Source organism: Cotesia typhae, unplaced genomic scaffold (assembly GCF_013202065.1).
Source record: "Cotesia typhae breed Kobodo isofemale line unplaced genomic scaffold, CoteBio_Ctyphae contig_123, whole genome shotgun sequence".
NCBI classification, from domain to species: Eukaryota; Metazoa; Arthropoda; class Insecta; order Hymenoptera; family Braconidae; genus Cotesia; species Cotesia typhae.
Genome location: NW_027423715.1, coordinates 2,510,742 through 2,535,679, shown reverse-complemented (window position 1 = coordinate 2,535,679; position 24,938 = coordinate 2,510,742). Strand labels below are relative to the sequence as shown.

The 24,938-nt window shown below is 31.8% G+C and overlaps 5 protein-coding genes across 5 annotated transcripts; 2 read left to right on the top strand and 3 right to left on the bottom strand.

Annotated features, from left to right (window-relative positions):
* Positions 1–28: 28 nt before the first annotated feature.
* On the bottom strand, positions 29–2,166 carry LOC141534733 (transcription termination factor, mitochondrial-like). The gene is made up of 5 exons (XM_074254276.1): positions 1,975–2,166; positions 1,265–1,882; positions 864–960; positions 638–791; positions 29–562 (listed from the first exon to the last, which is right to left on the bottom strand). Exons 2-5 carry the CDS (start codon positions 1,862–1,864, stop codon positions 199–201), a joined length of 1,215 nt encoding a protein of 404 aa, XP_074110377.1. The 5' UTR covers positions 1,865–1,882; positions 1,975–2,166; the 3' UTR covers positions 29–198.
* A 315-nt stretch (positions 2,167–2,481) lies between these two features.
* LOC141535738 (dynein axonemal heavy chain 7) lies at positions 2,482–13,032 on the bottom strand. Its single transcript, XM_074255839.1, has 2 exons — positions 11,922–13,032; positions 2,482–9,857 (listed from the first exon to the last, which is right to left on the bottom strand). The coding sequence occupies exons 1-2, from the start codon at positions 12,961–12,963 to the stop codon at positions 2,599–2,601; spliced, it is 8,301 nt and encodes a 2,766-aa protein (XP_074111940.1). The 5' UTR covers positions 12,964–13,032; the 3' UTR covers positions 2,482–2,598.
* On the bottom strand, positions 12,972–14,226 carry LOC141535728 (uncharacterized). The gene is made up of 2 exons (XM_074255829.1): positions 13,147–14,226; positions 12,972–13,069 (listed from the first exon to the last, which is right to left on the bottom strand). Exons 1-2 carry the CDS (start codon positions 14,224–14,226, stop codon positions 13,025–13,027), a joined length of 1,125 nt encoding a protein of 374 aa, XP_074111930.1. The 3' UTR covers positions 12,972–13,024.
* A 417-nt stretch (positions 14,227–14,643) lies between these two features.
* LOC141536816 (spliceosome-associated protein CWC27 homolog) lies at positions 14,644–17,896 on the top strand. The gene is made up of 7 exons (XM_074257568.1): positions 14,644–14,783; positions 14,876–15,085; positions 15,197–15,397; positions 15,512–15,648; positions 15,744–15,995; positions 16,099–16,260; positions 16,344–17,896. Exons 1-7 carry the CDS (start codon positions 14,742–14,744, stop codon positions 16,852–16,854), a joined length of 1,515 nt encoding a protein of 504 aa, XP_074113669.1. The 5' UTR covers positions 14,644–14,741; the 3' UTR covers positions 16,855–17,896.
* Positions 17,897–18,032: 136 nt separating this feature from the next.
* On the top strand, positions 18,033–21,607 carry LOC141536786 (uncharacterized). The gene is made up of 5 exons (XM_074257524.1): positions 18,033–18,227; positions 18,712–18,929; positions 19,102–19,283; positions 19,900–20,056; positions 20,211–21,607. Exons 1-5 carry the CDS (start codon positions 18,194–18,196, stop codon positions 21,462–21,464), a joined length of 1,845 nt encoding a protein of 614 aa, XP_074113625.1. The 5' UTR covers positions 18,033–18,193; the 3' UTR covers positions 21,465–21,607.
* Positions 21,608–24,938: the final 3,331 nt, after the last annotated feature.

Below are 24,938 nucleotides of genomic sequence, written 5' to 3'. Positions count from 1 at the left end.
TACAAAAAAATAAAAAATTTTATTTAAATTTAAATTTCATTATTTTTGATGATTTTATTGAATAATTTTTTTTGGATAATAACTATGTTATTTTATTTTACATAAATATAAACTTTACAATTTATCCTTGAGATAATAAACCTAATTAAAAATAAAAATCAACAAATTACAATATATAATTTATAAAAATTAAATTATTTATGTAATTTTATTTGTTTCTTTTAAACAAATTTGCGCGGTGTGCGTCGGTGAAACAAGTACCTTTATTGGCGGATGAACAGCATAACACTCAAACCATTTATCGTATCTATCTCTGAGCGTTTTTTCACTCCGATGAAGTACACGTGGCTGGCGAAATATTTCTTCAAATAAATATCCTTTGCTATGTAAAAAACTCAATACTTTACTTAAATTTTTAACATTAGTTTTTAATAAACTAGGATCACGCTTGATAAGACCCTCAACTAGATCTTGATCACAATTGAAGAATGAACTTATATAATTTTCCAATTTTCCGTGTGGACTTAGTAAATTCATTTTGTTAATTTTTTTTTCTTCAATACTATGAAAGAATAAAAATAAAAAAAAAATTAATAATCTTTAAAATGATCAATAATATAAAATATCAACGACGTACTTATCAAATGATTCAGGTGGACAACGTATGATCCAAGGTTTCAAAGATTCAATTCCGACCTCTTTGGCTCTATCTATTCGTTCTTTTATTTTTTCTAAACTAAATTTATAAATATGTAAATCATTCTTTATATTTTCTCCAGGCATTCCTTCAGCTGTAAAAAATTAAATCATTAGATAATTAAAAACAAAAAAAAATTTTTTTTTTTAATAAAATTAATAATTACCAATTAAAAGTTCAGTGATTTTTTTAAGTCTCTCCATCCTGATTGGCAGCATAAATTGATTCTTTATTAAAATTGAACACATTTCATCTAAACTACACTGCAAAAAAAAAAAAACATAATAATTATACACTAAAATTAGCAGACACTTGACAAGTTTTTTATTTAAAAAAAAAAAAAAAAAAAAAAAACTAAGTTTAAAAAAATTGCATTTGTAATTTTTAAAATTTCTAAAAATGTAATTTTTTTTTTTTTGCTAAAATCTATATTATTAAGTGACTGCAAGGTTGCTAGTTAATTTATTAAATAAAATAAAAAATAAAGAAATACTAAAAAAAAAAAAAAAAAAAAAAAAAAAAATAATGATACTAAAAGTCGTAGATAATAAATAAAAATAAACATACTTTAAAATTACTAGCCAAATATTCAACCCTGTTATTAAAATTCGGAACGACAGCTCTGTCACGTTCAGTATCAATTTTCATTTTTTTTAATTTATCCATCGGCAATTGCAATAATGGAATAGCCGCATTTATTTCCAGCTTCATGTCATTGATATAATTTATTTTAGTCCTCAAATTTCTGGTAGTATTTGCTAACGCGTACATATGCACTCTCAACGTGGACTTGTCAACATCAGCATCACGAAGAACACAGTAATTCCTGACAATTGTCACCGTGGATAATTTTTCAAAAGGTTCGTGTTTACTGACAACACTCAGAGCATTGTCTCTCGTGACGTCAAGAGTTTTCACCAACGCCAATGCTGCTCTAGCATGGGATACACTAATTTCAGGCTTTTTTTCCTCATTTTCAAAATTTGTCTTCCTGGTACCAGCTGATATTTTTCCAGGTAATTTTAAATTGATTTTTTTAATTAAATCCGGCTCACGTGAACATCTGACATTTGTTGTATTGTAGAGATTTATAAATCTACAAGTGCCGGTTTTGAGGTTATTTTTTATCAAAGTACTCACCAGTGACCAAGCGACACTTTGGGTCATTATTTTTTTTTTTTACACCTGTCAAAAAAAAAAAATAAAATCTGTTAGTAAATAAAATAAGAGTAATTAGTGCTTTTAATATATTTATAAAAATAATAATTTGTACATACTTGTTTTGCAGATTTAAAACATGACAATTTATTTAGACGGTATTTAATAATTTTTTTAACAAATTAATTATAACAGAAAAATTAACAAATTTTAAAAAGTTAAAAATTCAATTTTTTTAAAATTATTTTTTGGAACAAATTTATTTGTTAAAATTAAAAAATGGTCTGTAAGCTTTGATGTCACGTTTTAAATATAGAAGGTAGAAATATCAGGGACATCTGACGAAGTTAGCGATAATTTAAATTTATATGAAACTTGACTTAGCCGATAGTTGATAATTTTAAGATTTTTTGTAACAAATAAATTATGGCAAAAAATATTGATATTTAAAAATTTTAAAAAACTACAAATGCAATTTTTTAAAAATAATTTTTTGGAACAAATTTATTTGTTAAAAAAATAGTTAAATATCTGCAAAATTAATTTTCATAAAATATTTTTTTTTTTTTTATAATAAATAAATCAATTTTTTAAGCAAAAAAAAAAAAATTGATGTTTTTGAATTTTTAAAAAATTAATCAAGCAATATCAGATTCCAGGAGAGAATTTAAGAAGTAATTAATTGACATATAATTCAATTAAAAAATAAATTTGCGCAAACTTTTTTCCGGTAAAAAAAGGATTTATTCTGTCAAACAAAAAATTGCTGTTCCATTTTTAACCCAGTAATTACTAATTAAATCACTCCGCAGTTTTATATTCATTATATAGTTTGCTAAGTTATCATCACAGCCGAGCAAACTGCGTTCGACAGTGGATTTATAAATCGGACAGTCGTACTCGGTAAAAGTATCCAAATTTATTATTTCTTCATTTTTAATCCTCGGTTTCAACTTCATAATTTTTATACAATCTAATAATTGTTTCGGATAACTGTCAGCCAATTTCTCGTTATTAAAATCCCAGCGACCTCCTGATAAATACAAGTCCCTCAGGTACAAACTTTCATTAGAAGTTGAAAAAATTTCCGATAAAATTTCCACATTAAAATCTATTCGGTCAAAAGAAACTTTCAATTTCCTCGCAAACATTAACTGCACCGCAGAAATATATCTTCTTGGATAATAAAAAGCGCCAAGCCAAGTTACATTAAAATTTCCTTCTGTAAATTTTTTAAAAAATTCCCGCCTTTTTTTGAGATTTTTTAAAAATCGTGGCAATGACTTTTTACAATTTTCAGGATTATTAAAATAAATCCACGTGCAAGGAACCCTATTATTGCTCAAGTCCTTCCAACAATTATTTTTTAACAACGAAATTTTAATGCGTTCAATTATTTTATTAAAAATCATAATTTCTTCTTTAAAAATCGCATTTAAGGGATCTTCGCATTTCTTCTTTGCTTTAAAATTTATTTCTTCTGGAATTTCTTCTCTAATCCTTTCAATGACATCTTCCTCTGCTTGTTCATCGTCAATCCGTTCACTTAATTGTAAAATAGAATCAAAAAACTCGCAGACAATCAAAGAATTTCTCTTTATTTCTGCATTAACATCCACTCCAAAAACCTCTGAAGGCGTGTAATAACACAACTTATCAATGTGTTTAACAAAATCAGAATACTCGCAGCGATTTGGAACAATGTATTCCTCAAAAAATGAGTAATTGCTCAAATTTACGACATTATCATTGCAAAATTCATCGAATATCGTGACGAGGTATCGTTTGTCAACAGGATCGACAATTTTACCTCCGTAGTTACATTTACAAATCACATACTTGAGCGCTTCAAAGGGCACACAATGATTGTTGTTCAAAAAAGCTTGCAGCTGTCTAATCGAAATCGCAAGGTCGTAATGATTAAAGTCATAATTGACGTTCCAGCCTTGCAAGCCGAATAAATTACGTTCTCTAAGCACAGCGTGAAAGAACGAAAGCGAGTAGATCAACTTAGCAAATGCTTTGTCCTTTCCAGGACAACCATTGAAGAAATCCGTGTTCAACGGATCAGAATTGTAAGAATCAGCAAGAGCTTGCTTCAAATTCACCGGAGCATCGTAAATAATCTTTACAGCGTCTTGAAGAATTTCTATTGGAAATTTTTGAGTCGAATTGCTTGACATCCACAATCTGAACTCTAAATCAGTGTTACTGGTGTCTAAATTACCTCGTATTTTCTCAAACTTCGGCATCCAGTCGAGCGCTAAGTGGCAGTTCTGCAAAAAAATCCACCCTCCGTTCTTCTGAGCTTTTGTTATCTGTTCCTCTATCTGATTTAGGCCCGGATCCGCGCCTAAAGACACTGTGGTTAATTTTGAAGAGAATCCGTGCTTAGTCCCGAATTCTTTGATCAGATTCGACGGTTCCAAGTAAGTTGGCAGGATAAATATCAGCGGAATTAAATAATTCGACTGTGAGTATGACTCGAATAAATTTATCGAGGGTTGTGTTACTAAAAGTCCTTTTCCTACTTCAGAAATAAACTGCGATATTTTGATCACAGTTTTGTTTGGCCGTAGAATTTTTAAAATAATCAATTTTTGGAACTGCGAACACTTATTTTCCCAAGGAAAAGGCAAGAAATTATTTTCAGGATTTCTTGAGTCATAAAAAGTCTTCCAAGATGACTGATTTTCTTGAATATCTATTGGAAGAAGTTTAAAGAGTTCAAAAGTGGTTGATAGTTTTACTATTTCTTCCCACGCATTTTTCGGCAGCCAAGAAAATTTATTTTCCTGATCCAAATCAGGCTTCACAATTCCGGTCATAAAAAACTGCAGTTCTTCTTTAGATACTTGCTGGTTATCTTCCAGAATCTTTAAAGAAAGTAAAAAAGAGTAAATTAATTTATGTTTTTGAAAAAGCGCGCTTACAACACTGAAATGAAGAGTTTTTGTGAAAGAAGCTTTTAAATACTCGATTCGTTTTTCAAGAACAACGCTTCTGTTTGAACTGGCTATTGACTTAATAAACAACTGTGTGAACCAATTGAGAGAAAATCGATACATGCAGTTTAGATTCGGAAGAATTGACAGCGTATTGTACAAAGTCGCGCAATAGTAAGTAAATTTATAATAATTCGTCCTAAAAATATCTATTTCATTTTTAGCAGTCAAAACAGTTTCTTCATTCTCGCGAATTTGAACAGACAAATTTTTGGAGGCGTCTAAAATTTTTATCGCCGCTTCGTCTTCGATGATGTTCACGCTAGAAGTTGAAAGAGTTCTTAGAATGTTTTCTTCTTCTTCCTTGAGGACTTTTTTGTTAGAAGCACTTTGGATCAATAAAAGATTGAACTTTTCCTGAAGCTCGGGCCGTTCTCGGGAAATTACTATGTCCAAAAGACGGTCCTGAAGGGTGTCATCGGGCAGTAAAAAATTTATTACAGTGGTTTTACGAAAGACATAGGGATCAAAGTTGGGATTGTGAAGCCTGGTTGTTAAGTACAGTCGGAAATTAGGATTGTATTCGATGCTTTCGTTGTTGATTTCTTGGTGCAGTTGCTCGTCAATTTTGTAAATTTTCTCCGACAAAATGCACTCGAGGTAATCGATAAAATCTTCTTCGATGTTTTCCAAAAGTACTGGCTGGCCTAATTGGATGCTTTTCTGAACTTCGACCAAAAATTCAGTGTTAACTAATTTTAGAACTTTGAGATTGTTTTTCTGCTCCATTTTTCTGATCCAGGAATTGGCTTGGTTCTGCGGATCGATGAACAAACAAGACCGTAAAGAATTTTTAGATACAACTGCGTTTTCGATCGAAAAGCGGTTTTTCGGCAGCCTGTAAAAATTCCAAGTGTTGACGGTAATTTCGGACTCTGCGACTGCAATAAAATCAAATTCTGGGGAACAAAAAATTTTCAAGCTCTCAATGTAACTTTTCCATCTACGAACAGCATCATCTCGATAAGCAGGATGATAAGGAGCAAGATAAGCAATGATTCCACACGACAAAAGCAAGTCACCTGGCAAATTATCAAAAGCCATCTTGAGACGATCAGCAGTGGCCATCCACTTGCTTTTCTCACCTCCCAAACTTTGAATTAAAGCCTCAGCCTTCTCAAGTTTCTGTTCGCAAATTTCAACCTCTTTTTCCAACTCCAACTTCTTCGCCAAAGTGTCTTGAAGACTTTCATTCAACGCCGTCAATTTGTCATTCAAAGCTGCCAAAGTTTTCCGTTTTTTCTTCAAAAATTCCGACGCTTCGTTGCATTCCTTCTCGGCAGTTGCAAGCTTCTCTTTTTTAGGCGCTACTACTTTTGCAACTTCATCGTAAGACACCATCGCGCGCACCCACTTGCAAAGACCCTCAGCAGCGCTAGAAGCTTTCGCGACAATATGAGGCATGAAGCTTTTGTCAATCATGTAAGTCTTCTTTACGACCTGCATCAAGGAGGGAGGTATGTTGTCTTTGTCGTAGTCCTTCAAGTTTTGTAGGAAATTCATGTCACCTAGAACTCGCTTGCTGGGTCCCCAAAAGTCCATAGATTTTCTTCCAGTTACAGGATCAATCACTCGTTCAGCCGGGACTCCTAGCATTACACAAACAGCAGCCATCACGAGTTTCACAGTATCCGGAGGATTCTTCATAGCCTTGACCAAAGTTATATCCGTCGGTTTCAAAGTATTCAAAGCGGCAATTGCGTCTTCTAGAATCGGAATAGCCACCGCTAAATCAGCTTCACACTCGGATTTCAACGAAGCAGCAATTTTGGCAGCTTTATTGGCTATTTCTTCGTCCCTCTTAACTTGAATGGTTGCATTCTCGACACTGTTATTTTCAGTTTCTATTTCCAGCATCGTTTCTTCGGTCTGACGCGCTGACCATTCTAATTGTGGCCTGAGAACAGTCAGATTGGCTTTCATTTGAGTGACTTCCTGAGCCGCCAATTGGAGCTTCTTCAAGCCTCCCAAATATCGCTCCTTTGACTCCTTCAGTTCTCGTTGTTTTTCGGCCATCAGCTTAGCATAGAGCTTCATCATATGGATGAATCCCGATGGACTTACATGAGTCATCCTTCCCAATTCATCGCGGTACTTGATGCTAATCTTTTTTGATTCATCGTACAAGTACTTGCTCGCAGTAATTATTTTTTCCTTGACACTGCCGTCGATTTTCAAGTCTTCAATAAACGCGTGTCCCAATTGGACAAATGCATCCTGCGGCCAGGGCATGAAACAATCCACAAAGCAGCAGTTCAACAAGTTAGGAAAAGATTTCAATTGCTGGCGTAAATTTTTATCAGTCGTGCTGTAATACAAAATAAAGTGCAATTTTTCGCGACATTGATTGAAAAAATAGTCCATTACCTCCGTAGTCGCTATTTCGAGATTCCGGTCGCCTTTTTGGGCAGGTAACCGAGCGATTTCAATGATACTCTGCCTTTCTTCCGCGGAAATCAAGCCTGGAATCTCTCCAGTGGTCATCAGGCTGCTGATGTCTTCTAGATACTTGTTCTGGACAAATCTGCCGACTATAAAGTATGTAGAATCTCTTCCACAACCTCCACAATTTTTTAAAACTTTCTTTAGATCGTCGCGCCATTTTTCTAAGCTGTAATAAGGATTAACAGTTAGCTCGCTGAAGCTATGCTTCTCCATAAAAGCTGCCAATTGAGTTAGAGATTTCCTCCCGGAACCTCCGGTGCAAAGCATCAATAAGTGTCCTCCAGGGGTAGCCAGAACTCGACAAACTCTCACTAAATGCTCCAAGACATCTGAAAGAATTAAAAGATCCAATTTTTTATCAAACTTTTGATTGAATTCATTCAGATAGAATACTATCTTGTTCTTCAATGCGTCTTTTGACGTGATTTCTTCGTAGCGCCTGTTCAAAGGCTCCTTGTCCGCGTCCATAAAATTGGCGAATATCAGACTCTTGAAGCTCTTCCGAGTCAGTTTGTCGTTTTGTTTGGGCAAGTGGTCAAAAACTGACTCAAAAGTGTCTTTGAAGTTAGCTTTGACTGCTTCTTTGATCTTGATAAAGAGCCAGTCGCTGTCTTCTTCACCAGTAATACGATCCCCGAAAATCCGAAGAGACTCGTGAACCCACAATCTGATCAAAGTTATCTTTGTCTCCGCAGACTCTTTGTGAATTAGACTGCATCCGCTGACTACTTTTGCGATATCTCGCAGATTGAATTGACACACTGGATCCTTTGGAGTAAATTTCCGTTCTATTAAATTATTATACACGTATATAGTAGCATTAATCATACTATTGACGCTTCCAATAACGTCTGAAGAAAACTGATTGTTTTTTAAATTGTACAGCAAGGTGTTTGTGAATATCCGAAAAATATTGTCTTTGTTTGGAGAACGCATTGTGTACAGATTGAAGTGCTTTAAAAATCTTGAGCACAATTTTTGACGTTCAGTTCTAAGAGTTAGAGCACCAAGAAACATTATTTTACTGACAAACACTTTTTCAGGCTTTTGCAAGCTGTACCAATACCCATAATCAATGTACTGCCTTATCAAATCCAGCAATGAATGTCCCAAGTAATTTTCTCCGACGACTACATCTAAATCGTCGACAAAATTAATGCAAAGTTTATTTCCCGGCGGTGCGTATTGTCCTTCCTTGATTTTGTTCATCTTCAGAAGAAATATTTTTTGAGCAGATTGGGCTGTTATTGTCAACGGAAAATTGAAGGCATTTGTTAGATATTCTTTGTTGGGTAGCTTGTTCTTCAGCAATATCTTGATGCAGGATGTTTTTCCGATCGACTGGCTTCCATTTACAATGAAAGGAATCCGATGTTTGATGTGATTGACAAACATACTGATATGTTTGACAATATCAACCGTTGGAACAACTGTGAATCCAAAGCCACAGGTTTCAATGTTGCTATTTTCGCCTTTTAAAATATCCGTCCAAGTTTTCCAGAGCCCAGTGCCCTTGAATATATAAGTGTTGTCCTGAATCATCCCTTCGGAGGGCAACGAGATTTCGAATTGCTTTATTTGATCCGGACGAGGATGCAATTCGTTAGTCCACATAGACACGCAGAATTCGTTGAAAGTCGCTTGAGAGTCTGCAGACAGGCAGCTTCCGATGGTCCAAACTAAGGCGAGGATCAAAGCAACTTGAGACCAAATTCCAAAGTGGTCTTTTTCTTTGTCTTCTGAAGAATCTAGGGCGTCTTTGAGGTACATGCCTATTAATTTCAACGTCGATATCACAATGTGGCTTCTACTGACGTTGATAATCAGCTTGCAAGATTGGTACGCAAAGTCTAGAAAGGCATCCAGCGACCAGTTGAACAAGCTTGTCAAAAAAGAGCTGTGATTGCTGGAGAAGTTTTGATGCAAGAGCCAGGAATTTGCGTACGGCTTCCAGCCAACTGACTGAGGCTCCACGTAAATTATTCCACAGCGCGATAAAATCCCCGGAGAAGCTTCTTCCAGGGTGTCAGTTTCGAAAATCACAGAAGTAGCTCTAGTTAGTTGGATTGTTTCTCCGGAAGGAAGCAGAAGCTTTTTGTTCTCGTCTAGAAGAGTGTTCAAATGCTCCATCCACGCGGAATTGACTGGTCCGTCGAATATGAGCCATTTTCTCATCAATTCTTCGTCTTTTGCGTAATCTCGGAGAAGCGATGTACTGATTCCATCGTTCCACTTCATAGTTTCGGGATCAAAAGCCCCAAAAAGGCTCTCTAGAGTCATAGAATTCTGGTTTATTGAATTGATAATCACATCAGCTCCAATTTTGTGGTTTTGGCTTTTCAGAACCGACAGAGACTTTGCCAAAGAATGAAGAATTGTGGTTTTGCCACCGAGAGACTCACCAACAATTATAAAAGCGTGTCTCATGTACATCATTTCAAGAAGCTGGATTACTTTGAGCTGAAACACTTCGTAAACTTGGAGGCTTTCTTCTGAAGCGACTTGATTAAGAGCTTCGAGCAAAGGCCCGTAGTTTGGAGGCGGTAATCCGTCTGGAAATATGTCTTGAAGAAATCCTTGGAAAATTGGGATATCTTCTTCTATCAGCATCGGTAAAACGACGTCTATCAGCGATCTGAGTATCAAAAAATCTTCTTTTTCTTCAAGAAATTCAAATTTCAAACCAATTGCTGTTTTTACAATCGCGTTAATTAATCTGTGTCTAAAGTCGTAGCATCTTCCAGGAGACAATTGATCCATGCAGAGAGTTAAAATTCTCTGTATTTTGGTAACCAGACTCTTCGCATCGTCGAATCCTGCTGCGAATAAATTTATTTCACATATTTTATCGATATCCAATCGATTGAAGGTCACAGTTCTGAAGATAACTTTGAAATTGTCCGGCAAATTTTGTGACGATAAACATTGTCCGTGATTCATTGTGACTGTCAAAAATCCTGCTCGCAAAGACAATGAAGTTCCTTCAAAAGAAACTATTTCTGCTCCAGAAGATATGAGTTGAGATATTGAATGCATCTGCTGCATTACAGGAGATAAAATAGACGAATCTGTGATATTAATGTCTTTAAAACACACCCATGCTCCACATGCAAGCATTCCTTTGAATACTTTTGAAAAGCTTGAATAAGTAAGCTCTCTTGTGCAGTTTATCAAGTAAAATTGGGTCCCCAGAGCACGAGCTAATTTCTTTATTGTCTGGATTTTTCCAGTAGCTGCTGGACCAACCAGTGCTCCAAAAAAGTGGTGATGATCTGCCTCGAAAATGGTGCGGTAGCATCTGTCAGTAAGCGCAGTGTTGACAATCGGACATTCAGAGCTGGAAAATTCGTATCCGTATTGTTTTGAAGCATTCACCATTTTTACTTGGATGTTTTCTAACCAGTAGAATCTCATTTGTACAATCCAATAGAAATCGCTTTCTCGAACCGTTTTTGTGTCAATCAATTGCTGGATAACTTCCTTTTGATGACAGAAGACTGTGATTAATGACATCAGAATGAATCTTTGCTTCCTTTGCGCTAGAGTCTTCAAACTAGCGATGGAATTTATTATCACATCTTTCTGTTCTTCAAAAACTTTTTTTAATTTTGAAGAAGAAAAGTCGCCAAAGCAATCCTGAACTCTGGAAGTCCAGAATAATTCCGCGAGACATTCAGTAATTATTAAAGGCGACGTGAATTTAGTTAGAGCCATCATATCAATCGGAAATAAATTTTTTACTATTTCTTCACGTACTGAATTAGTTGTTTGTGATTCGATAGACTGCAACCAGTGTTTAGAATTTTTAACATACGAAATTTTATCCTTTAAAGCTAGTTCTTCTCCGTGATCGCTAAAAATCGATGTAATATCCTTGCTTCTGTTCAATCGGACGTCTTTCACTCCCTGGAAACATTTCTGCAGCAGTAATTTTATTCTTTCAACGCCGTTCTTATTGAAGAGTATCTCCGTAATTTCATTGTTAGACAGAAAGAAAAATCTCGGAAAAATCAACCTCTCATTGTTCAAATAAGTACAAATTGCTTTATTAACAATTTCAATTTTATCTTCCGCTTCTGTCAACGCTTCATAGTATTCCGTAGACTTTCCAATATTTCTAAAAGAAGGATCTCTCAAAATATTGCATTTTATCGTGTCAAGTGTCTCGCAAACTTCAGCAAACAAATCAGCTTTCAAAAGTTCGCTATCCTGCTTATTAACAAAAACCGGCGAAAGGAAGAAACATTCTTCCTGAAGTTCATTCCATTTTTCTATAATAGCTCGGACTTGAGTCAACGCGTGGTAAAAATTCACCACAGCTTCCATAATTGGTTTCACAAAATAAGATCCCTTCATCTCCTGGATCGTAACCAAGTGGTCCTCGAGTAGGATCTGGATCTCCTGATAGTTGACAAAAATCAATCTATTCTTTCCGTCACTCTCAATTACAAAACTGATGCAATCCCACTCGCTGGACATTTTTTCCAACTGTTTCTGCAAAGACAGCTCTTTATTTGCACTGATACTAATTACCTCATACTTATCAATGTCCTTCATCAAATCCAGGGCTATAATCTTCCTCAAAGTAGTTCCGGCATTCGGAGTAAAGTCTTCGCCGTAAATAGAAGACATTTCTGTCCAGTGTCTTCGAGCTAGGGCAGGATTGCACATGCAATTAACCAAAGGCACGTACTGTTTAAAATCTTTCACATGATCCAGTGCTTGGAAACACAACTTAAGCGGCGCTGGTTGCTGCATCGGATCAGGATCGTCAATTACTCCCGAAAATCTGAAAGGCTTATTGGAAGTCATGTCCTGTTTGATTTTCGTTTTCATTGACTTGTTTAATTCCGTGAATTGTTCAAAGTAGTAAAATGTTATCTTGCTGACCTCTTCTGCATTTACATACTCGAGAGGTCCATCCATCCACACAGAGTTGTGTCGCCTCCACTGGTTGATCATCTGGATCAACGAGTAAAACGGCAGGATGATATCCTTGACTTCATCGACTTTTGGAAAGGCCGTTTCTGGAAACTTGAATAACTTTTCTTCATTGTTTATCGCCAAATTTTTTTCATCAATATTTTTTATCTTCCTCACCAAGACATCCAAGTACTCAATGTACTCATGAACTCTTTTCGCGTCGTCCATGTCATCCAGAATAACAAAATCCGGAAGAATATTGTCGACTTGAAAATTCAGGCTATTTATCTTCTTTTGCAGCTCATCTTCCAACTCGCTCTTCATCGCTTCGCAAAGAGTGTTACTTTGGTTAAAAATAGCTTCTATCAGCGACAACCAATTTATAGTTGTCTTGTTCAGCTCGATGTGCTCTTCGCTCAAATTGGTAATCTGCAAAAGAGCACTCAGCATTTTAACAGACTCGCAGATTTTTTCTTCCAATTTTTCTACAGTAACTTTAGCCGCAATTCCCATATTTTCGGTCAATTCAAACAACGCTTTTGTATTGTTAGGCACATCCAAGGCGTTCCTTTTAAGGATTTCAAACTCTCTGCAGATTAAAGAGTTAAATTCCCAATGGTAGGACACCAATTTGTTGACCAAAATTCCATTAATCTCCATTATTATTTCCTTCAAAGTTTCTTTGGCTTTCAGCTGGCTAAGCCGTCCGGTTTCATAGTGAATATACGAGTTCATCGCATTGGATTTCAGCAAGTACTCATTGAATACTTTAACTTTGTCGCAATAAAACTCAAAATCATTGTCTTGAGACACCAATTCTATAATCCTCGCTTTTGTTTTTCTAGAACAGATAAAACTGAACTCATTATTAACTCGGTCAAAGAATTCATTTAGTGGTTTGAAAATTTCAATAATTACAGCGTCTAGTTCTTCATGAGACTTTTTGATGAACCATTTGGGAACTTTGACATCAATAACATCTTGCTCGGGATCAAAATTAACTCTGCATTTAAACGGAAGCAAATTTCGTGCGATATTTTCTATGTCAGTTATAATTTGATGATAAATACGTCGGATTTTTTCAATCGAAGGATCTATTAGCAAACGTCCGTCTTTGCAGATGAGCTCAAAATTTATTTGAGGACAACGACGAGTGTCTTTAATTGTTTTGATTATATGTTCGATAGTTTGCATCATGGTATACAAAACTTGTTGAACAAACAGATTAGTAATGCATCTCATAAATTGAGGAACTTTTTTAACTGAAATGCTCTTTAATGTCTTTTGATTGGAGACCGATCTCATTATTTCATTGTAATACTCGTGTCTTATTTTTGACGTTCCATTTTTGATGCTCTTTGTCACTAAATCGCTAAAATCAGTGACTTGTAGTAATCCGAGGCTGCGATACTCCGCTAAATTAACAATTATCGGCAACAATGTCGACCGAGCTGTTGAAATAACATGTTTCATTAAATTGTGAGACAGAAAATAAATTTTTATAAGAGATTCACGATTTTTTCTGAACAGTACTCGCCTTCGTTCATCAGCGTTTTGATAGTCGTTGACTTCTGAAGCGCTTGTTGGGTTTTTTACGATTGATTCTATTGCAAATGTTTGCATGTCTTTGAAATACATTTCCTTGATCTCCTTCAAAAGTAATTTTAATTTTTGAGAGTAACGTTTGCGGTACCTGATTGAAATCAAAGCTAGAATATTTAATTCCCAGCTACTTGATAGTCCGCTGATGGGAATTTCTTCAGCCCAGTCTCGGAGTTTTGAGATGTAAAAAGAAGTGGGCAATTTTGGTTTGAAAACAGCTTCCTGCTGGTACTTGACATTTTTTTTCTCGACTTTTTTCTTTTGCCTTCGCTTGAGGATGTATTTTTTAGCGATATTAGTTTCTTCAATAAGACTCAGTGAAGGTACAGGTGTCAGGTGAAGATTTCTCGGTTTACTTGATGTGAAACTGGAGAACTCGTTACTTTTGGCGGCCATTACGCTGAAAAACAAAGTTAGTAATTATTTTCTTATGAAAAAAATTTTATACGTCAAACATTTTAAAAATTTATACCTACAATTTTTTTACTTGTAATTTAATTGATTAAAAAAATAAAACATTTTTGAACGTTAAAAAATTTTTTTTAACAAATCAATTACAATAAAAAAATGCTTTAAAAATTTTTCACTTACAATTTTTATTAAATTTCACACGTGGAATTTTTTAATTAATTTTTTTTTTTAATAATTTAATTGCTCCAAAATTCTAAAAAATTTTTAATGTCTGTCAACTTCTTCAGTGTTGTTAAAATAATTATTATCTGCTAAATTGATTCTCATGAATTTACTGAGCGCGCCATCTACTTTCTGCCCGGTCAATACACACTCTAGCTCTACTTTAACAATTACCGACAATTAAATAAATAATCTAACTAACCTAAAAAACGTCTAAACAATTAAACTTTTGTATTTTTTGTGTTAAATTTTTTAGCTATAAAATATTATTATAAAAAATGAGTAATATTTACATCCAAGAGCCTCCTTCTACTGGCAAAGTGAGTATTGATTTCTGCAATAATTTTATTTGGTCAATAATCATTAATTTTCACATAAAACTCAATGTTCATATTTTATTCTTTTATTTCAGGTATTATTAAAAGCAAGCGTTGGAGATGTTGACATTGAACTATGGACTAAAGAAGCCCCTAAAGCTTGTAGAAATTTTATCCAATTGTGCATGGAAGGTTACTATGACAACACAATATTTCATCGACTTGTAAAGGGTTTTATTGTCCAAGGAGGTGATCCAACTGGTACAGGAGAGGGTGGAGAAAGTATTTATGGTCATCCATTTAAGGTATTTTTGTTTTATATTTATGAAAAATTAATTTAAAAAAAAAAAAAAAAAAAAAAAAAAACATTGTCAATTTTTTTTTACTATAATTTAACTGTTAATTTAATTTTCTAGGATGAATTCCATACAAGATTGCGGTTTTGTCGGCGTGGTTTGGTCGCAATGGCCAACGCCGGCAAAGATGACAATGGTTCTCAGTTTTTTATCACACTGGCAGCAACACCAGAGTTACAAAATAAGCATACAATATTTGGAAAAATTGCGGGAGAAACAATTTATAATATTTTGAAATTGGAGGATGCTGAAGTTGATAATGTAGGCATATTTATTTATTATTAAATCAAAAATAAATTAGCTGACACCTTAAAAATTTTTTTATTAAAAAAATTTAATATTAATTTTTATATTTTTATTTATTTAATTTTACAGGACGACAGACCATTGTACCCCCAAAAAATAATAAAAACCGAGGTATTATTAAATCCGTTCAAAGATATTCAGCCGCGAGATTTGAAGAAAAAAGAAGAAAAAGTCAAAGAAATTAAACCTAAAACTTCTGGTGTCAAGTAAGTGTTAATAATTTTTTTTTTTTTAATTTTATTCATTCAAATTTATAATTAATAAGATTGTTTTTTTTTTTTTTTTTTTTTTTTTTCGTAAGGAATTTTAAGTTATTATCATTTGGAGAAGAAGCTGAAGAAGATGACGAGGAGTTTACTGTTTTAAATAAACAATTCAGTGGGAAAAGTAAATCCGCTCACGACAATCTAGATGACCCTAAATTGAGCTCCGCTGTTACGGTGGAACCAGTGGGACCACCGAGTAAAAAAAGGAAAGAAGACCGCAGCAGTGACTGGGAAAGTGGAGATGAGTTGAATGAAGAAGAGCGCAGTAAAGCTAAAGAAAAAGCTGAGTTAGTATTTTAATAAAAAATCTATTTTTAATTTATTTAGACTTTTTTAATTGATTATTATTATTATTATTATTATTATTATCATTTTTATTTTTAATTTTAGAGAAGTGAAAAAAAGAGTTATGGACAAGTTGAAGACAAAAGGAGAAGAGAAAAAAAAGGTTAAGAGTAAAAAAGAGGTTAATTATGAAGAAGCTAAAGAAGACTCTAGTGAAGAAGAATATTACATAGGAAAAGAGCGCGATGATGAGCGAAAAAAACAAGCGTATGTATTTTTTTTGTTTATTTTATTTTATAATAATTAGGTGAAAGTTAAATATTAATTAGAGTTGTCCTTACATTAAATAGAGAAGCTATTAAAAAAGAAATAAGAGGGTTGAAACGCGATGTGCAGCGTGAAAAGAAAGATAAGGAGATTAAGGAACAACAGAAGCTGGCTGAGGAACAAAAGAAGGCTAAAAAAGGCAAACTTATTGAAGAGTTTGTGGAAATTCCTAAATACAGAGAAGCCGTGGAGAAAATTCCGCTGAAAGGAGAATCAAGGGACAGTTTTACTATGCAGATGTTGAATAAATTCAAGAGTAAGTTACAAGACTTCAAGGAATCAACTTCCGATGGTGGTACTACGAAAAATAAAGATGTTAAAGATGAGGATGATGAAGATGATGATGATGAATCCTGGATGCAGCGTTCGTTAGTCTGTGAAGATAATAATCCGACACTTGCCAAAGATGCTAATACTAAAAATGATGACTGGTTTGAAATTTACGACCCTCGAAATCCGTTGAATAAACGAAGGAGAGGAGAAACTTCAGAGAAGAAAAAAGGGCAGGGTAGCCGGCATCATTATAGAATATAATTATTATTTGAGGGAAATAATTATATTTTTAGGTACATTCTTCGCTTGTATATTTGTACATATTTCCAGTTAATTAAATTTTAACTGAATGATTTTTTTTATTTAAGTAAACTTTTTTTTTTGAGTGATTATATTTAAAAAAAAATTTTTTTTAAACAGAAATGAATTTTTTGTTTTATGAAAGAAGAAATAAATCACCAGGTTGCACTGTAATTGTAAATTTTTATATAATCATTTTTTTTACTTTTAATTAGCTTTGATTTAAAAGAAAACTGTAAAAAAATTTAGTTTATAATTTTTATAAATTAAAAAAAAAATTGGTAAATATTTACAAGTGGGGTCTCAACCATTTTAATTTTTTTTAACAAATTTATATTTGATTTTATTTGTATAAATTTTTTTATTATTTAATTTCAACTCCAAGGCAGTATAGTCAAATGGCAAAAGTATAAAAAAAAAAAAAAACTATAATAACGTACACGCATGAATGATGAAAAAAAATTTTAGATGTTCAGAAAAAAATTTTTTTTTTTCAGTTTGAAAAATAATTATGATTAATCCAAAAAAAAATATATATATATATTTAAATATAAAAATTTTAATTTGAGAATAAAAAAAGAAACTAAAATTATAAATAAAATTTCGTAGAACCCCGGAAGAAAAAATAAAATTATCCGGTCATTGTAACTCGAAATTAAAACTAATAATTCAATTCGGTGGTGTAGTACTCCAGATTCAAAGCGAGTTAAATAATACAATAAAGTTATAATTGAGATAAATTATTTAACAAATAAAATGTACAGTACTAATAATAACAATAATAGCCAGAGTCTTAAGATCCTATGATACACATAGTAAATTGATAAGGTGCCGATATATATAAAGAGACATCAAACAAATTAAATTAAAGATAGTAGCGTATTAAATCCCAGTCAGTATCAGTACGTTGACAGCGAATGTTGCGGATTACATTTGTATTTATTTTAAATTCAAAGCAACTTAAAATTGTTAAAAAAAAAAAAAAAATAAATTTCTCTACTGACATTTATTTTTCTTAAATAATTTATTACTTTATCATATTGTTGAGTCATATCGATTCATATCGCTCATTTTTATTCTAATGACACTTTATTTTATTGTATTAAGTCTTACTTGTTGCTTCTCGGCCTGCAGCCAAAAACTCAATTAAAATTAATAACGCAGTTTGTTATATAATTATTATTATTATTATTTATATTTATAAGCTTCTTTGTTAAAAGTTTGTTGCGCATTTTAATTTAATATTATTTTTATTTTAATCATTGTGGTGTTAATTGTTTAAGTGTAAGTGATAAAAATAATGTCAACAATTCCACTTAAATTGGATATTTACGGTAAATAATTTTTTTTAATTATTGCAAGTGATTTAAAATTAAAAAGTTATTTTAAACTATTAATTTTTTAATTATCAAATTTATTATTATTATTATTATTATTGTTATTATTAATAAAATAATAATAATTATTATTATAAATTGAATACAATTTGATAAGATAATACTTGACATTCAAAAAAATATTTTTAATTAATTTTACTTAATTATATAAAAAAGAAGAAATAAAAAAAATTTTTTTTATTTCTTCTTTTTTACAATTTAATTTAATTGAAAAATGTAAATTAAATAAAAATTTATAAATTATTCATAGGAATTTAAATGGTAGGTAATTTTCCACTATTTGCAATCTTGTTTAATCGCAGACGTTTAAGCTTGAATCTTTTATCAGATATTATCAAGAAAAAATGAATAAATAAATAAATAATAAATATTTATAATTATAAACTGACTTATTAATAATTTAATGAATTTTTTAATCCAGATGAAGAGACGAGACCGCGTGATTGGGACCCGAAGAAAACAGAGTGTCGCGGTCCCTTGAAACTTGCGCGTTTGTGTATTCTGGGCATTATTTTACCCGCGGCTTTGGTCGCGGGCCCGGTTTATCTGCGCTATCGCGTCTATTCGGAACAATTGTACCCGTTGGCGGCTTCGGATCAACGGCTGATCGATGCACGTGTTTCGACTACTTGGTGTCAGGTATGCGGAAATTTTGTTATTGTGTTTTTTTTTATTTTTTTTATTTTTTATTATTATCATATCGTAAAGTATCTTTATTGTTATCAGTTGTTTTTAAATTAATTTAAGACACTTATCGGAAAGTGTTAATTATGCGATAAGTATCCTTTATTATCTATTTTATTTTAAATAGAGACAAGTGGTTAAAGTTAATGCAACGTTTAATGCATATTTGATTAATGGTGAACCCAAGATTAAAGTTGACGCGATTCCAGTTTCTATGACGAGACACTTGGTGTTGGAAGATGATATGAAAGAATACTGGGGATTTTATCTTTTACGTGGGAGCAGTGTTACTGTTTCTACTTGTGTAAGGTATTTTTAGATATATTTTTTTTCTTCTTCTTCTTCTTCTTATTATTATTATTATTATTATTATTATTATTATTATTTTTATTTTTAAAAAAATTCAAACCAAAAATAATAATAATGAAAGATTTTTTTATTTTTAATTGCATGGAATTTCCGCTAGGTGTCGCATAAGCGCTATACTAACTCGTACTTAGAAAGTTAAGGCTTAAGTATTTAAGACCGAAGGGAAATAAAAATAAAAAGATCATATTATTATTATTATTATGGTTTTGAAAAATAATCAGACCAATAATAATAATTAAAAATTAAAAAAAAATTTATTATTGTTATTATTTGAATAAAAAATGGTGATTATTTTTCTATTATTAAAATTATTTTTCATCGTTAATTTTATTTGTACCAGAGTTTTAAATTAAAAAAATAAATTTTTCTCACAAAAACTGTTATTAAGTTTAATTACATTTAAAATTTTCAATGTACATAATTTTTTATATTAGTTAATTCGTTCATAATTTTAATTTTTAAGTATAACTGTAAAAAAAAATTTCCTCAGCAATAAAATAATAATTATAATCACTATTAAACTATAAAAATTCTTGATCTATGATAATTTCGTCAGATGGCCCGGAGCGTCATTAACAATAATCCGTGGCCATAAACATTTACACGAGTGTGCATTTATCGGTGACGATAGTAGTGAGGAGTTAGAAGAATTACTAGAGATAGCCGAGGAACGAGGAATCTTAAATGGTACCGGCTTATCGCAGTTGAAAAAGGTGAGACTAGCTCTAATCTTTAATCTACATTGTAAATTACTTTATAACTATATTTATTCTCTAGTTTAATTAATTAATTTCAACTTAACAGTGTCGTTAATTTTTAGCATAATAATTTATTGTCATAAATTTTTTTTCGCGCAACTTGTATCAGGACAATCCAAGTAATCTTCCAAAAAATATGAAGCGAGTCCAGCCGGGTGTTCGATTCCATCATCAGAAGAATACCGGGTTCAGCAGAACAAATCTTGCTAATCAGTACAATAGTCACGAGCTGGACGCTCCAGCAATGCGGGAAATTTTGAAAAATCTTTTTGCGAAAACTCTGGAGACGAAAAACATGCAAAAGTCTAATCCTCATCATCATTACGAGGGTGTTTTTAAAGACAGTGTAAATATTGACCGGCCGCCGACTACTTTTGACAATTACTCGTGGATTTCCGAGCAATTAAAGGCTCTGGAGCAAAAAACCGAGCAGACAATAATTGAAAATGAAAAAACTACTCCGGAATCTAAAAAAAATGATTTTACTGAAAAAGAAGAAATAAATCAAGTGAAAGCGGACGAAAATTTGGAGCAAACTTCTGCGGAAGTGTTTAAAGATATTCTTCAGAAGATAAACTCTCTAGGAACTCGCGGAAGAAGAGTAATAAACAAATTAATAACGACTTTAGACAAGGCAAAGAATGAAACTCACGATTGGACGAAAGTGCTGCACAATGTAATTCAAAATTCTACAATTCTTCCCGCGGAAAAGAAGCGACTGAAGCGCCAACTGTTCCTCTCGAGTCCTCTGCAAGAAGCTTTGGGAACCACCGTGGAAGACGACGAGGACGCTGCGGTAGAAGAAGAAGACCTTAACCCCGACGGAATCGCCGAAGATCGCGGTTCCGTTAATGAATCTACGCTAAACGATCGCAGTAATTCGGAGTTCTGGAGCTCTTTTAGTAGCTCCGAGGAGCGGCTTCTCGATTGCAAGGGACTGATTTTGAATTTACCGTTGACGCCGCACCATCTGTGCTCGCCGAAGTACGAGAACCAACACTCAGCGGCATCTATGCCCAATGCTGTTACTTATCGGGTGCCGATTGACGGCTATTACTTCTTTGTCTTCAGTTCTGAGAACGAAATACAGCCTAATTACATTCGCATACAGTTCGACTTGCTGAAGACGGTCTACAATACTTCCCAGCCGATTTTTGAGTGCAAAAATTCCACGAAGGAGTGCTCATTGCCGTTCAATTTCTTCAGTTGGGAGCGAACTGTTTTGGAACTGCCGGTCACGAACAATGACTCGCAGTGGAACGAAGAATATGTTGTAGTGTCTCAATGTGAGCCGAGAACCGCCGTTTATCTTCTTTGTATTATTACTGTCCCATTACTTATTCTGTTATTTGCATTTCATTGATTTTTAGTGCTCATTAACAGAAGAGGGCTATCGACGGTCTAATTAACAATTAGTATTGCTTCTTATTTTTTAGAGGGTGGTTTTTAAACATTTTTATGTAGCAATAGTTCAATTATAAATTATTTAAATGATAAAAAACAAAATATTATGCCTCTAATAAATATTAAATTGTTTTTTAAAGTGATAATAAATTTTTTGGAGAAATTGAAGATTCTCTAAAATTGAGTTAGACAATTTGCTAATTAGAATGTCATTATGTTTTTCGTTTATGATGTATATAGTTGGGTTAATTAAAAAAATTAAGGATTTATTTATAAATTGGCTTGTTGCAGAAGAAATTCACATAAAAAATTAATAAAAAAAGGAAAAATTTACCTTTCTGTCTTTTTAAATTAAATTATAACTAGCAAATATGGCAGCTTTTTAATTGTTAGGTTCGAAAGCCATTTTTACGGAGCTGCATTAATTTATTAAGATAAATATTTTTATATTGATTTAAAAAAAAATTTTTTAATATAATTATTAATCAATTTTATTTGCTAGGAAGAATTAAAAATTTTTTATAGAATTTAATTAAATATCTTGGAGCAAAAATATAATTTATAAAAAAATCCTTGATTCTCTTAATTGAATTATTTGTAATAAAATTAAATTAATTAAAAATTTTTGTATTGCAAAAAAATATGAGGGGAGTCTAAACTAAAGACTATAAATCAGTATTTTAATTGTTATTGATACCTCAAACGCGCGTGATAAAAAGCGACTGTAAATAATTATAATAAGAATAATAATGTACCTGCAAGACTGTGTAAGCTGTGTTAAAAAAGTTAATTGTTGAAAACTTTTATAAAAGAATAAGAATAAGGAATAAAAGTAAAAAAACTAGAGTTTTATTAAACGTCACGGCTATCACTGAGACAAAAGTCGAGTAAACTTGTGATTCCTTAACTCTTAATTCTTTATTCGTTAATCTAAGCGACTTTTATTATATTAAGAAGTTATTTTCGTTTTTAAATATTTAAGATAACACTTTTGTGTTAAATTAATACCCGTGAGGTGAATCGGTTTCGTTTAATCCATAATATTCGCGCTGGTAACGCTTACCCCCAAATCAAGGAACAAACTTATAAATATATGTGTACAAGGGGTCGATACAAACACATTTTACCCGCAAAGTTGTGTAAGCTTTTTGTTGGTATTATTTTTACTAACACAATAAAGTTTTTGTGAATGTATGTATTGGTCCTGCAGAGTTAATATGAAGCTGCTCTTGCTTCTCTGGTGAAGATTCAAGGGCGGAGCATCCCTTATCAATGAGAAACACTCCTCAGTTGAGCTTTAACAATTACTGGAAATAACACTTGTTATAATAAATAAATAAATTTTTTAGTTCTTGTAATTAAATTTTCAATAAATTTTTATCTTTAAATAAAGTATATTTAAGTGTTAAATATTATTAATAAAAATTAAAAATAAGTTTTTGATTAATTGCGCAAGTTTGATATTTTAAAATTAAATAAAAATTTTAAACTGTTAAAAATAGAGCGATTGCCGATAAACAAACACTTGTGATGGGATTAATATGGTGCGGCTGGTGTGTTGCGATAAGGAAAATTGATTTCACCCTCACTTCTCACCCAAATATGTATATATACGTGCACAGGGATAAATGTTGAATTGCGTTGACGTTCACGGGACATTGCGCAAACTGGTTTTGTTACGCCTCTTTTATTGACACACCCTTCATGATTTTTTTGAGTTAATTAAATGTTTTTATTTTATAAATTTTTATTATTTTTATGAAAATTATTTAAGAGAGGAAATTAAATTTTAAACATTGCTAAAAATTTATTAAAAAAAAAATAATTGACCAAAATAAAGTTTTTTTGTTAGTTTGTAATTTTGAAAAATTTTTTAATCATAATTTTATTTCATTAGAAATTAATTAAAAAATTTTTAATCTCAATTTTAAAATTAAAAATAAAATTTTCAATCAAAATAATTGAATTATTCATTCAAAATTTTTGAAAAAAAAAAATTAATATATATATATATATATATATATATATATATATATATATATATATATATATATATAACATTATACTCATCGAGACCTTTCATTTGAGTACCCACATCAATTTTTCATATATTTTATATATTTATATATATGTATATATGAAAAATATATAAAAAATGCATGTGGGTATTCAAATGAAAGCTCTTGATGAGTGTAACATCGGGATGAGCTTATATTTTTAAAAACGTCAATATTTAAGAAAGTACAGTGTAATTAAACAAAATTAAGTAAATTAAAATTTTCTTGATTTTTCCAAGGAAAAAATTGGATAATTTTCCCACACTTTGGTTAATACTACCACCGAGTTTAAACATAATTATAATATAAGTCAAATATCTTATTCGTGGTCACGTGTGTGGGAAACCACAGCCCTCAAGCTCCCCAAGAGCGACTAATAAAGGCCCTTGCAGAAAACCGATGGTAAAAAAATCATATTCTTGGTTATTTCCGCGCACGTATTCCAGTTATTTTATTTTATTTAGATATTAAATCTTACGGATAAATATCGATTACAGATTACGGATATACTGCGCTCTTTTTAATATCAGTAGCTACAGATTGATATTGTTATGTGCGGTGCACTGTTCGAGACCCCAGTGGTGATGGCACGCGCCAATCACCCTGCAAAAGGCTAAAGGCAAAAGGGTGCCGAATAAAAAAGTCTTTTTTGTGACTTATTAGTCATGTTAAATATTTATTATTTCCGTATAAGTTATCATTTTGATGAGAGAAATATTTTTAAGTGATTGACGTTTTTTATCTAACATATGTTTTTTTTTTTAAGATTTAAAGTTAAATAAAATAATTAAAATTAAATTAGCCGTCAACTAAAAATTTTTTTTATTGAAAAAATTATACGTGCAATTTTTTTACTTGTTATTTTATTGATGAAAAACAATCTAAAATTGTTAATAAAATAAATTATTAAAATTCAAAAAATTTCTATCAGATTAATAAATTTTTTTTATTATTTAAATAATAATTTTTGTACTGTTAAGTGAGTAAAATTTTCTAAATTTGCAGGACATGTAGTGCTTGAAAAAAATTAACTATTCGAAAGGTGAACAGTAATTGAAGTTTAAGTATCTTGTATATTTGTAATTCAAAGATATCTTTACAACGTACAAATTACTTAAGACTAAGCAGGTGTTTAAAATTCTTTTCAAAGTCCATTTCAACGGTATTGTCTTACAGCAATAATATCCTTAAAATATTTACGGCTAACCCAACAGCTGTTTGTCATAAATTAAAATTAATCACTTGAAAAAAAAAAAATTTTAGTAACTTTATTTGAAAATTTTAATTTTTAACTTTATTTTTTTTTAATATTTTATTTTTATTAAATTCAAAAATGTTAATTGACATTTTTTATTAAAAAAATTCTGTATAATAAT